Source organism: Phyllobates terribilis, unplaced genomic scaffold (genome assembly GCF_046119375.1).
Source record: "Phyllobates terribilis strain yellow unplaced genomic scaffold, ASM4611937v1 Scaffold_10__3_contigs__length_209671492, whole genome shotgun sequence".
NCBI classification, from domain to species: Eukaryota; Metazoa; Chordata; class Amphibia; order Anura; family Dendrobatidae; genus Phyllobates; species Phyllobates terribilis.
In genome coordinates this window covers 12,629,743-12,643,574 of record NW_027362770.1, presented here as the reverse complement: position 1 = coordinate 12,643,574, position 13,832 = coordinate 12,629,743, and the positions used below count along the sequence as shown (strand labels likewise).

Here is a 13,832-nt window from a genome sequence, read left to right as displayed (position 1 = left end):
TTATTTCAGGACACCTATTTACAAATTAAGGGTAGAGCCATGGGGTCCAATGTGGCCCCCCTGTATGCAAATTGTTACATGGCAGTTTTCGAAAGCCAAATTGTTTACCCCAATCCGCTATTCCAGAGACAAGCCATAGTCTGGAAGAGGTTCATCGATGATATCTTTTGCATATGGGGTGGTCCCACAGAATCCCTGGAGGAATTCTTTTCTGTACTGAACTCGGCATGGCCAGACTTGGGTTTCACCATGACTAAAGATGCACATCGTGTCAGTTTCCTGGAAACCATGGTGATCAAGGACGAATTGGGTACGCTTACCACAGACCTCTTTTCTAAACCCACAGATCGCAATAGTTTATTGCACTTCTCCAGCAACCATCCTAGGGCTATGAAAAGCTCAATTCCCAAATCACAGGTCCAGAGGGTTAACAGAATAGTCACTAGTGAACACCTGAGACAAATAAGGACTCAGGAGATGAGGGATAAATTCCTGGAAAGAGGGTATCCTCCAACCATCTTACAACAACAAGAGACCGATTCACTATCTAACCGCACCACCACCCTAGACCGAATTCCGTTTTTCCATACCTTCCATCCGTATGTTTACATCCTCCATAGGGCCATACGTAAGCATTGGAACATATTAGGGACAGGTTACCCCCAAATCACCACTATCCAAAATCCGTTCTTACCATGTTTCAAGAGAGTACCAAATTTAAAGGGCATTAGTACGGGCCGACATAGGCACATCGTGACAGGGACCACAACAAAGGTTCATACAAAACCCCAAAATGGGAATGTTCCCATGCCTCCAGTGTAGACAATGTAACAATGTCTTCAGAGGCAATTTGGTTCACCATCCACAGATAGGCAAAAAGTATTTTATAAAAAAATATTTCACTTGTGACACCGCCTTTGTCGTGTACCTAATCAAATGTCCTTGTGGTTTGATCTACGTGGGGGAGACCACTCAGTCGATCAAGGATAGAATTTCGAAACACAAATCCACAATACGTTGCAAAAATCTGTTGCTACCCATTCCACTGCACTTTATAACAGCGGGACATAACATTTTCCAATTAAAATATCAAGTATTAGAACAGGTTCTTCCACCACGTCGGGGTGGGGTGGGTGACCGTATACGCCTCCTGAAATGCCGCAAAGCATACTGGATCCATGAACTTCAGTCCCTGGCACCTAAAGGACTGAACAGGGATTACGACCTGTTATCCTTTATTTAATGAGATACCTTTCCATCTGCGATGGCATAATGGGTAATAACATCGTGTATTACTTATTAGAGTGACGTTTACTTTAACTGTTTCCTCACATTATTGAATATTTAATTATCTGGATCGCACAAGATGTGGGTTTTTATTGTCTTTCAAAATTATTGAATACTTACTAATCTAGACCTACTACTTAGGACTTGTTGTGCTGTATTAGATCTGTAATATACTATATCTCTGACATTATGCCTTTATGTTTCAGATGGTCCTCTTAACTGTGATATCCACCACCGGCCATCACCTTGGGCACTGTCTATCTGGACCTACCACTCTGCACCCATCTGCTTTCAGCGTTTGGCCTGTGGAATGAGTGTTCCTGTGAGTGCAGCGCACGCTTCCGTGTGGTGGAGCGCAAGATCACGTCATGTGGACCGCAACACGTCCAGCTCCGGTAACAAGCGCATTGTGCTGTGCATCACTTCTGATGACGTCACGGCCGGCCACCCGTGCCCCCTTTCCAGCGTCACATCAGCGGCAATCGGCCACGCTCTAGGGAATATCCCGCCACTTCTTCAGCAATAGGCTAGTGTAAGTACCAGGCACTCCCATCACCAGGTACCGCATACTATTGGGCAGCACTCCTAGGCAAGTCCCATCCTCTCTGCACTTAAAAGTGCAGACACATGGTCACATAAGGACAGACTCTTCAACCAGCGGTGGACACCGCGTTCTGGATTCTCAGCGTCTTGATTCTGGTGTCACAGGTACTTAGCTGGTTGTTCCTCACCCAATATCATCATTGCAGCATGAATCTCATTGGGCTTTTTTCTATTGCATATTCTTTATATCCATGACCCACTAGTGACACTGCGTCCCTCCTCCCCCCCTACACCTGATTCCTCTAGCAGTCGGGTAGGTTTACTCTTGCCATGCCAATACACTGGTTCTGCCTCTTATGCATTAATTAGAGTTTTTTTCTAAGATTTGACACTGTTGTACTGCATTAAAAATCATTGCATATTTACTTCTTCGAATGTCAAGGTTTTTTGCATACAGGTCTCCAACAGTTTGTGATCTGCCGGGTCGCTCGTGTTTCATTAAGCAAGCCATAGGTCACAACTCAACACAAGTCTATGAGAGCATAGACTAGCATTGAGAGATTGTGACGTCACTTCTGGCCAAAGTTATTGTTACAAGATGGCGCCGTGGGACGGGAGCTGCACCAAAAAAAGGAGAAGACAACGGAGGCAGAGTATAAGACCGGGGGGCAGGGACCTTATATTAGAAGCACCACTTCAGCGCTGACTAAAACAATTCTGCTTCAGTGGTACTTTAACCACTTCGCACCAGAGCCTGTTTTTGCCTCGTGACGGGCCAATTTTTTCAATTCTGACCACTGTCACTTTATGAGGTAATTACTCTGGAACGCTTCAACGGATCCCCCTGATTCTGAGACTGTTTTTTCGTGACATATTGTACTTCATGATAGTGGTAAAATTTATTCGATATCACTTGCGTTTATTTGTGAAAAAATCGGAAATTTGGCAAAAATTTTGAACATTTTGCAATTTTCAAACTTTGAATTTTCATGCCCTTAAATCAGAGAGATATGTCACACAAAATAGTTAATAAACAACATTTCCCACATGTCTACTTTACATCAGCACAATTTTAGAACCAAAATTTTTTTTTGTTAGGGAGCTATAAGGGTTAAAAGTTGACCAGCGATTTCTCATTTTTCCAACAAAATTTACAAAAACATTTTTTTAGGGACCACATCATATTTGAAGTCACTTTGAGGGGTCTATATGACAGAAAATACCCAAAAGTGACACCATTCTAAAAACTGCACCCCTCAAGGTGCTCAAAACCACATTCAAGAACTTTATTAACCCTTCAGGTGCTTCACAGGAATTTTTGGAATGTGGAAGAAAAAAATTAACATTTAACTTTTTTCACAAAAATGCTACTTTAGACCCAATTTTTTTTATTTTCTCAGGGGTAACAGGAAAAAATGGACCCCAAATTTTTTTGTGCAATTTCTCTTGAGCGCGCTGATACCCCATATGTGGAGGCAAACCACTGTTTGGGCGCACGGCAGGGTTTGGAAGGGAAGGAGAACCATTTGACTTTTTGAATGTAAAATTTGTTTGAATAATTAGTGGATGCCAAGTTGCATTTGGGGAGCCCCTGATGTGCCTAAACAGTGGAAACCCCCCACAAGTGACACCATTTTGGAAACTAGACCCCTTAGGGAACTTATCTAGATGTGTGGTGAGCACCTTGAACCCCAAGGTGCTTCACAGAAGTTTATATTATTGAGCTGTAAAAATAAAATTTTCACATTTTTCCCACAAAAACGTTTTTCATCCCTTAATTTTGCATTATCATAAGGGTAATAGGAAAAATTGCACCATGAAATTTGTTGTGCAATTTCTCCTGAACATGCTGATACCCCATATGTGGAGGCAAACCACTGTTTGGGCGCACGGCAGGGTTTGGAAGGGAAGGAGCGCCATTTGACTTTTTGAATGTAAAATTTGTTTGAATAATTAGCGGATGCCATGTTGCATTTGGGGAGCCCCTGATGTCCCTAAACAGTGGAAACCCCCCACAAGTGACACCATTTTGGAAACTAGACCCCTTAGGGAACTTATCTAGATGTGTGGTGAGCACATTGCACCCCCAGCCGCTTCACAGAAGTTTATAATATTGAGCTGTAAAAATAAAATTTTCACATTTTTCCCACAAAAAATGTTTTTCATTCCCTAATTTTGCATTATCATAAGGGTAACAGGATAAATTGCACCATGAAATTTGTTGTGCAATTTCTCCTGAGTACGCCGATACCCCATATGTGGGGGAAAACCACTGCTTTGGTGTACGGCAGGGTTCGGAAGAGAAAGGAGAGCTATGTTGGCTGGGATAGGTTGCAGACACCATGTCACATTTGAAGAGTCGCTGATATGCCGAAACAGCAGAAGCCCCCACAAGTGACCCCATTTTGTAAACTACACCTCTCAAGGAATTCATCTAGGGAAGTAGTGAGTATTTTTTAATTTTTAAATTTATACCATTGGGCAGTGAAAAAAGCATAATTATATTTTTACCACAAAAAAATGTTTTACCCTCAGATTTTACATTTTCACACAGGGCAATGGGTAAAAATGGTGCCGAAATGTGTCACACAATTTCTTCTAAAAGTGTCAATACCCCATATGTGGCTGTATCGTACCGCTCAGCCATACGGCGAGATCTGGGGGGGACGGAGTGCTATTTGACAATTGGAGAACAAATTATTGTAGAATAGGCATTTGGATTTGGGAGCACAAAATTTTCTGAATTTCTTTTGGGGGGCAAGGGCCATTTCGCTTTTCCAGAGCCTTTCTGCTACCAGTAACTTGGAAGTCCCTTATATTTTTAACAGATGACGGACCTGAGTGGGGACTAGCTTTTTTTGAGGACTGAGTTGAAGCTTTTATTGGGAACATTTTACGTAACATTTATCCGGCGCTCTAGGCTGAGCACTTACATTGGGGTTTCCATCTAAATTTCCAAGTGATGTAATTCAGATGAAACCCCTGCGGGATCCATTCACTATAATGAGGCAGCAGAGTTACTCTGGACTCCGTCTGGCCTCTGTTTAGCAGTGTCCTTTTTTTCAGAAGTGCACAAAACTGTGGCCAACCGCACTTTTATGCACGCCTAAAACAAATTACACCGTGGGATCCCAGGCCAGACGGCATCCACAGTGCCTATATCTGCCTCATTACAGGTAATCTTCCGTCATGGGTTCCGGCTGAATCACATATTTCAGAGATTTACACGGAAACTCTGGGGTAAGTGCTCAGCGCAGAGCGCAGGATAAATGTAAGGCTCTGCGCCTTACTGCGATCTTTGGGAGACATAATAAACTAATCAGTAACAGGTGAAGAATTGGTTTTATTTATTTTTTACGCCGTTCCTAGTGTGATATAACTGATTAGATTACTTTATTCTTCGGGTTGGTGCGATTACAGAGATACCAGATTTATATCGGGTTTTTATGACTGACAGCTGTCACACACTAAAAGACGCTTTTTTTTGCAAAATCTAGTTTTTGCATCGCCATATTTTGAGAGCTATAATTTTTCCAGATTTTGGCCGACAAGAGTCATGTGATGACTTGTTTTTTGCGGGACGAGTTGACATTTTTATTAGTACCATTTTTGGGTACGTGACATTTTTTGATCGCTTTCTATTCCGTTTTTAGGGAGGTAAAATTAACAAAAAACAACAATTCAGGAATTGTTTTTTGAGGATTTTTTTTATGCCGTTCTGCGTGTGGTAAAAGTGATCAGGCAGCGTTATTCTTCGGGTCAGTATGTTTACAGCGATACTACACTTACTGTATATTTTTTTATGTTTTGGCGCTTTTACACAATAAAACCATTTTATAGAAAAAATATTTTTTTTGCATTGCTTTATTCTGAGAGGTATAACTTTTTTATTTATCGGCTGATGGAGCTGTATGGTGGCTTGTTTTTTGCGGAACAAGATGACGTTTTCAGCGGTACCATTTTTATTTCCATTTTGCTTTTTGATCGCATTTTTTTCCACTTTTTGTTTGGCGATATGAGGAAAAAGCATAGTTTTTTGCTCCGTTTTTTATTTATTTTTATTACGGTGTGCACAGAAGGAGTTAATTAGTGTGACAGTTTATAGCTTGGGTTGTTTCGGACGCGGTGATACCAAATATGTGTATTTTTTTTATTTTTGCATAAATATACGGATTTATCGGTTTAATATTTTATTTATTTATTTTTAGTTATTTTGTAATTTTTTTTTAACAGTTTAAAAACATTTTTTTTACTTTTCTTTTTACATTTTTACTTAGTCCCTGTATGGGACATTAATTTTTATTTTTCTGATCACTGATCTCATGTAATGTAATAGACATGTATTGCATTACATGAGATCTTCCCTGACTGTTTCACAGTCAGTCTCCTGCCTGTCTTCAGCTGCAGGCTGAGCCAGGCAGGACACCATATATGGCAGACCTGGAGGCGGTCATGTGACCTCCAACTGCCATAGCAACGTCAGGACCTGGAAGGTATAAGGGGGCCGTCGGAGAGGTAAGTGGACGACCCCCTCTCCTCCTGCTGTCTTCTATATGCCGCGATCACTATAGATCGCGGCATATAGAAGACAGCAAAGGGTTAACATCACTGGGACCTGATCCAATCAGGTCCCGATGATGTTCTCTGTCATAGCTATCGCTCGGCACCGCTCCCGCAGCGCTTGCAAGACCCTGGGGTCCTGAGCGCTGCGGGACCACCCACCGTTTTTAAACGTCCGCGCTGCACAGAGCCCGGGCAGCGCGGGCGTTTATCTACAGTGGGCGGTCGGGAAGCGGTTAATGTAGCCTGCAAATTGATTGCTTAATGGGATTATCCTTTCTTGGAATAATAGTATGCAGTAACTCTATGAGCTATGGACTGTCGAGTCATGACCATATGTGATATGCGTATGGTTCTGATTCCCCTATATTCCACCATGCGGGTGGAATGTCAAGTATAAGATATGCATACCTCCAATCACATGCCGACTAGTCTCATCCAGCTTCTCTCAATAGCAGAGAAATGAGTTAAGTGCAGGAGTCTAGTCTGTACGAGCAATACAAGGATTTTGTGACAGTGTACGCCTCACACATGGTCATGATTTGGCAGTCAAGATTTCGACAGTTCTTGCAGACGTTTCTTCGGTGACCAGACAACTTCTGTAACAGGTCAAGTTACTTGTATCTCCTTGAATCACAAAAAAAACAGAATATTGACAAGGAAATAAAATCCACACCTTTCTTCATATCCTCTTGTTGTAGAATCTGCCAGGTCCAGTTTAGCTTGCAGTAAACATAGCTGCTCACTCTTATTTTGCAAGGCAATTTCATATTCCTTTAAAAAGAAAAAAGAAAATAAGGTGGGGGGAAATGTGTGAGTACTGATCTTCTTACTAATGCATTGTAGCAGCTAGAATTACACCTATGACGTCACTTCTGCATCACTTATGTCAATCCTACTGCTTTTTTGTTATATAACTACTACTCTAACATCACTGCTACTATCCTAGCATCTACGACACTAGTATCACTGCTACTTTCCTAGCATCTACTACACTAGCATCACTGCTACTATCCTAGCATCTACTATCCTAGCATCTACGACACTAGCATCGCTGCTACTATCCTAGCATCACTGCTACTATTCTAGCATCACTGCTACTATCCTAGCATCACTGCTACTATCCTAGCATCACTAAACTATCCTAGCATCTACTACACTAGCATCACCACTGTCAGGGACGTCAGCGACGACACTGGGGAGATCACACGATATCTCACCGTTGCCGTCAATCCTGACTACTCACTACGCAGCTATTGCCAAGCGAGCAGAAAGCTTATGGAGTCACCCCTCCGGATTCCAACACATGGAATATGTGTATACATATGTGTACACATATGTGTATACGCCCCGTACGGTTACTGCCGGCTTCACAATAGCCCAATTATTATTATTCGCTGCCACCACCGGCCAGTTGGAAATATAATACAGGCTTGGTGGGACGCCTGCGTTCTGGTAGCGTATATGGCTGCGGGGCAGAGAAGGATTACAGAGCAAAAGAAACAGGACTATTACATTTTATATTTAATCCAAAAAGGAGGTAGTGTTTAGGAAAAATATACAAAGATTTTACAAAAGGGGACAATACAGTGCAGAATATACAGTTAAACAAAATAAACAGGATTAAAGAAGAAACTTACTATATAGTTTGCTGAGACGACTAATTATAGCTGGAGGGGTGCTCTCCTAAGACCGATCAGCGAACGCAACCCCTTGCTTATGATACATATACTCCCGCAATGAGTACTGATCCATCCTCAGTGAGGTCTTTTATGCTGAAGGTGGAGACCGGCTCACACACCCACTGTGCTGACATCACGTGGGCTGGCCTCCAGCCTTCACATTTTTTTCTTAATTTGCTAACTTCTGGATAACTTATTGCTCGTTGATCGCAGAATTTTGCAAGCGACGCCATATTTTCCGTTATGAATTTGCCTTTCTTTAGAGACCACACATGGCTTAGTTTGCGATCCATTATTCTGGTACTTTTGTGCCACAGCTCCCTGCAGGGTCTCACAGCTATGGGGTAATAAGCATATTGTTCCTTGGCTGACCCTGCCACTAAAAAGCCGGATTTTGGTAAGAACTTACCTGTAAAATCCTTTTCAGCGAAGGAAGGAAGGGAGACACAGATTCTCTACTTTGTGGGGTAGGCGGAGCCCCATAGGATAGTCACCTCAGATTGGAAAAAGACGACCGGCCCCTCCAGTATATAGGCTCCTCCTACTCCCATGTTCATCAGTCCGTACACAAGCTAAGGAAGAGCAGACCAACCAGCAGAACAACATATCCCCTTCTGAAATTTCAGAAATGAGAGAAAACAGGTTATGTCTTAGGCATACCCCATTGGACCTGACAACTGTGTAGAGCTGGCGAAACTGGAAGGAGAGCCGTAGAGCGCTAAACTCAGTCCAGAAGATCGACATCAGGAAGGAGACGCGCTGCATCTAGAAACACAAAAAAACACTTCTGCCCTGGGAGGGTGCTGTGTCTCCCTTCCTTCCTTCGCTGAAAAGGATTTTACAGGTAAGTTCTTACCAAAATCCGGCTTTCAGCAGCAGAAGGGAAGGAAGGGAGATACAGATTCTCTACTTCGTGGGACGTCCTAAAGCAGTACCTACTTAAGGGTGGGAAATAGAGGCAGAAGCTTCCATACCCCAAAACTTAGGCAAGAGCGCAAACCGCGCTAAATAACGGAAAACTAAGTAAAGGGATAACTTAAATTACCACCGCCTGCAGGACCCTGCGTCCCAGGGCCGCATCGGCTGAAGCACTTACGTCCACCTTATAAAACTTAGTAAAGTAGTGAACGGAGCGCCAGGTGGCCGCCCGGCAGAGCTGCGCTGCCGAGGCCGCCTGACGAAAAGCCCACGATGAGCCAATGGCTCTCGTGGAATGAGCTTTAACTTTAACCGGACAAGGCTCGCACTTGAGCCGGTATGCTTCCAGGATAGCTGAATGGATCCACCGAGCTATCGTGTCTTTGGAAGTACGTTGACCACGCCGACGACCTGCCGGAATTATAAAAAGAGAGTCCGACTTCCGAAAACCTTGGGTGATCGTAAGATAGAACTTCAATGCCCGCACTAAGTCCAACGAGTGCAAGGCCCGCTCCCTTGGATTCTTAGGTCCTGGACAAAGAGAAGGCAACACAATGTCCTGATTAATGTGGAATTGTGACACTACCTTAGGCAAAAAATCTTCACGAGTACGAAGCACCACGCGATCCGGAAAAAATTACAGAAAAGGAGGTGAGCAAGAAAGTGCTGCCAATTCCGATACCCTTCTCAAAGAGGTGACTGCCACCAAGAAGGCCACCTTCCAAGAAAGTAGTGAAAGTTTAGCAGAATCCATAGGCTCAAAAGGCCTATGCTGAAGGGCTTCCAGGACTAGATTAAGCCGCCATGGAGCCACAACTGCCCTCCGTGGCGGAAACTGACGTGCGACTCCGCGAAAAAAAAGAACGCACATCCCTGCGAGAGGCAATAGCCTTCCTAAAAAGTGCGGAAAGAGCAGATACCTGTCCCCATACTGTACTAACTGCCAAACCCCTGGCCAGACTAGATTGCAGAAAGGCCAAGAAGTTGGGGATGGAAAAAACCCTCGGGTTTCTTGAGGATCCAGAACACCATGAATAGAAAGACTCCCAAGTTCTGTGATAAATCCTGGACGTAGCTGGACTCCGGGCCGCCCGCAAGGTAGCAATGACCTCGGGCGAAAAACCGCGACGGGTCAAGATCTCGGTCTCAAGAGCCACGCCGTCAAACAAAGGGACCTCAGGTCCGGATGACGAATGGGCCCCTGAGTGAGCAAGTCCGGGCGAAGGGGCAGAGGAAACGGAGGTGCCGCCTGAAGAGACACCAGCGTCGAATACCATGTCCTCCGCGGCCAGTCTGGTGCTATCAGAATTATTGATACTCTTTCGAGTTTGATTCGTCGGATCACCAGAGGTAGTAAGGATATCGGCGGAAACGCATAGATCAGCTTGAACTGACCCCACGGGGCCACTAGAGCATCCACCGCCACCGGGTCCCTGTACCTGGACATGAACGTCGGAACCCTGGCGTTCAGCCTGGATGCCATCAAGTCCACCTGAGGAGTCCCCCAACGGGAACACAGCAGAGAAAACACTTCTGGATGGAGACTCCATTCCCTAGGGTCCACTTGCTAGTGACTGAGGAAGTCCGCCGAGATATTCAACATCCCTGGAATGAGAATTGCAGAGATTGCTGGAACTTTGGACTCGGCCCAGACCAGGATCCGAGAGACCTCCGACATGAGACTGGAACTCCTCGTCCCGCCTTGGTGGTTGATGTACGCGACAGCCGTAGCGTTGTCCGACTGGATCCGGACCGGTAGACCGCTCAATAAGACCGTCCAATGTTGGAGGCAGAGAAATATTGCTCTCAACTCCAAAATGTTGATCGGGAGAGACGACTCCTTTGGCGACCAGACCCCCTGAATCCAGAGGTCGTTCCAAACTCCCCCCCAGCCTGTCCGGCTGGCATCGGTTGTCACCACCGACCATCTCGGAGGAAGGAAGGATTTCCCCACGGATAGAGTCTCCGGACGTAACCACCATCCAAGAGATTCTCGCACCCTGCGGGAGATAATGACCGAGCGATCCAGAGAAGTTAGCGATCGATCCCAATGGGTCAGAATAAGGCTCTGGAGATCCCGGGAATGAAATTGTGCAAATGGTACTGCTTCCATAGTTGCCACCATTTGACCCAGAAGGCGCATGCATTCCCGAAGGGACATTGACAGCGCCGACCTCATAGCCTGGACCAGAAGACGAAGGTTCGTCTGTTTGACAGGAGGCAGGGACACAACTGCCCGAACAGTATCGAACTGCATCCCCAGGAAAAGAATGGACTGTGCTGGCTCCAATGACGATTTCTTCCAATTGATCAGCCACCCGAAGTCCATCAGGTACTGAAGGGAGAGATCGCGAGCCGCTATTGCCTCCTCCGCTGTGGGTGACACTATGAACAGGTCGTCCAGGTAGGGGAGGATCGTAACCCCCTGTCTTCGAAGAAGGGCCATGAGAGGAGCCAGAATTGTTGTAAAAACCCTGGGAGCTCAGGCCAACCCGAAAGGCAGGGCCACAAACTGGTAATGGGTTTGACCTATAGCGAAACGCAAGAAACGCTGGTGAGCCCTGCCGATAGGGATATGCAAATAGGCGTCGCGGATGTCTATGGACACCAAGAAATCGTACTGCGACAGGGTCGCTATCACCGATCGGAGAGACTCCATGCGGAACTTCCGTGTCCGGACGTAAATATTCAAATCCCTGAGATCCAGCACCGGACGAAACTTGTCCTCCTTTTTGGGGACCACAAAAAGGTTGGAATAAAAACCCTTTCCCTGGTCTTCCGGAGGAACCTGAACCACCACACCCTGCTGTAGGAGAGAGTCGACCTCCTGAAACAGTGCGGCAGCCAGTCTTGGCACGGACGGAATGCCCGTCAGACGAAACCTGTCTGGAGGCAGCGAATGAAACTCTATGAAATAGCCTGCCGACATAACCAGTGTCACCCAGGCATCTGCTATGTGGGATGCCCAGATTGACTCGAATTGTAGCAGACGACCTCCCACCCGAGAGCCCTCGGGGGGATCCCTGGCGTCAGTCAGCCTTAGCGGACTTTTTATCAACCTCCCGTCTGTCCTGACGGGACCGTTGCTTCCAAGGAGTACAAGATTTCTGGGCGGATCTGCCGGAGGATGAGGGACGACCCAATCTCCAAGAAGGCTGACTGAATCGTCCCCTGGCCCGAAAGGACCGAAGACCTCTGCCGTGCCCTGTCCTGCTGGCTGTGGATGCCACTGCCTTTTTCCCAGGCAGAGTAACATCCTTAGCTTTAGCTTTGGCAATTAGTTCCGAAAGATCTGAACCAAAGAGCTGACCGCCCTTATATGCCAGACTAAGCAATCCCTGTTTGGATACTGCATCCCCGGTCCACTGTTTAAGCCACAGAGCTCTTCTAATCGTGACTGCCGAAGCCTGAGCCCTGGACAGAATTGAAGCAGTGTCCAGTACTGCATCTCTGCCATAACACATAGCTTCTTCCATTCGCTGAAAAAGCTTTTCCACTTCTGAACGCGAAGTCCCATCCTGCCACGCCACACGCAGCTGATCCAACTACCGCAGAGAAGCCTCACCGGCCCACATGGCCCCCAAGGCCGCTCGGAAACCATGACCCGCGGCTTCATAGATGGATTTCGCCGCTGACTCCGATCTTCTGTCCAAAGGATCCTGAAGATTGGCTCTCCCTTTAACAGGAAGCAGGGAAGACTGGGTCAGCTGAGACAGAGATATATCCACCTCAGGAGAGGGAACCCAATTATTAACCATCTCCTTGGCACAGGGATATAGGGCATCAAAAAAACGCGTTCCTCGGAAGCGTTTATCCGGACACTGACGCTCCTTCTCCACCGCTTCGTTAAGTTCCTCATGCGCAGGTAATGTAGAACGAATACGGCGCGTCTTCTGATACAGACGGCCCGACCTAGACGGTCTTGTCGGCTCTTCAGACAGCTCTAATACTTGCCGCATGTCCTTAATAAGCCCATCTACGCGACCAGAAAGAGAAACAGAGCGATCCTGTTGATCCTCCTCTTCGGACTCAGAAATTTCATCAACCGAATCTGTTGGTGAATCCGAAGCCTCTGATGCGCTCTGCGAGGGAGACAACGCCACTATAGTCTTGCGGCGCTTTTTACCTCGTGGCATCGGGTGTGATCTAGCTGACACCCACTGTCCCAGGAGACTAGAGAGACTATCAATGGAGCGAGTGAGCGCCTCCACCTTAACATCACTGAGCGTTGAACTTGATGTAGTAGAAGGCCTGAGTGTATCAGAGGCGTGCGACTGAACCTGAAACGGATCAGGAGACCGATCCGCACTCCCAGGCCCCTGATCCGACATGCCACCCACACCAGATGCCAGGATGTACAACAAGGATGGCAAAAAAGTGTGAAAGCTGCACAGCCTGTTTTCAAAACTCACTTTTTTTTTATTTTTTTTTTTTATATATATATGCGACAGGCTCTGAAGGGTTAAAGCTCATCCTTAGAAAAGAGCTACCCCAGAAATGCCGAGCAAAAAATCAATAGGGGGAAACTCCCTTAAACACCATGTGTTTCCCCTAAAGCTCCACTTTTTCAGAAGGGGTTAACATCACAGCAACTATAATACTACACAGCCTAAAAGGTCAGTGAAGTAAATAGCTTTAGGAGAGAAAGCGGCAGTGCTCACGAGGACTCCTAATAGGTAGCCTGGAGAGACAGCACTGACAAAGAACCCCTGCCAGAGGCAGAGGGGACTCACCGGTACTGCGGCGACCGCTCCTCCTAAGTGTGTGGACGGACGGGGAGCAGAGAGCAGGAGGCGCCGCTGGACGCCGGAGGGAGAAGCAGGGACCGCCAGCGCACGCTCA

General features: G+C 46.1%; 1 protein-coding gene across 4 annotated transcripts in view; it reads right to left on the bottom strand.

Moving 5' to 3' along the window:
* Positions 1 to 13,832, bottom strand: part of LOC141164357 (RUN and FYVE domain-containing protein 1-like) — a 496,863-nt gene that overhangs the window by 188,055 nt on the left and 294,976 nt on the right. For all 4 annotated transcript variants that reach the window (XM_073649492.1, XM_073649493.1, XM_073649491.1 and 1 more), the window contains one exon: positions 7,067 to 7,164. In XM_073649492.1, the coding sequence (XP_073505593.1) occupies positions 7,067 to 7,164 (98 nt within the window). The remainder of the gene's footprint in view (positions 1 to 7,066; positions 7,165 to 13,832) is intronic.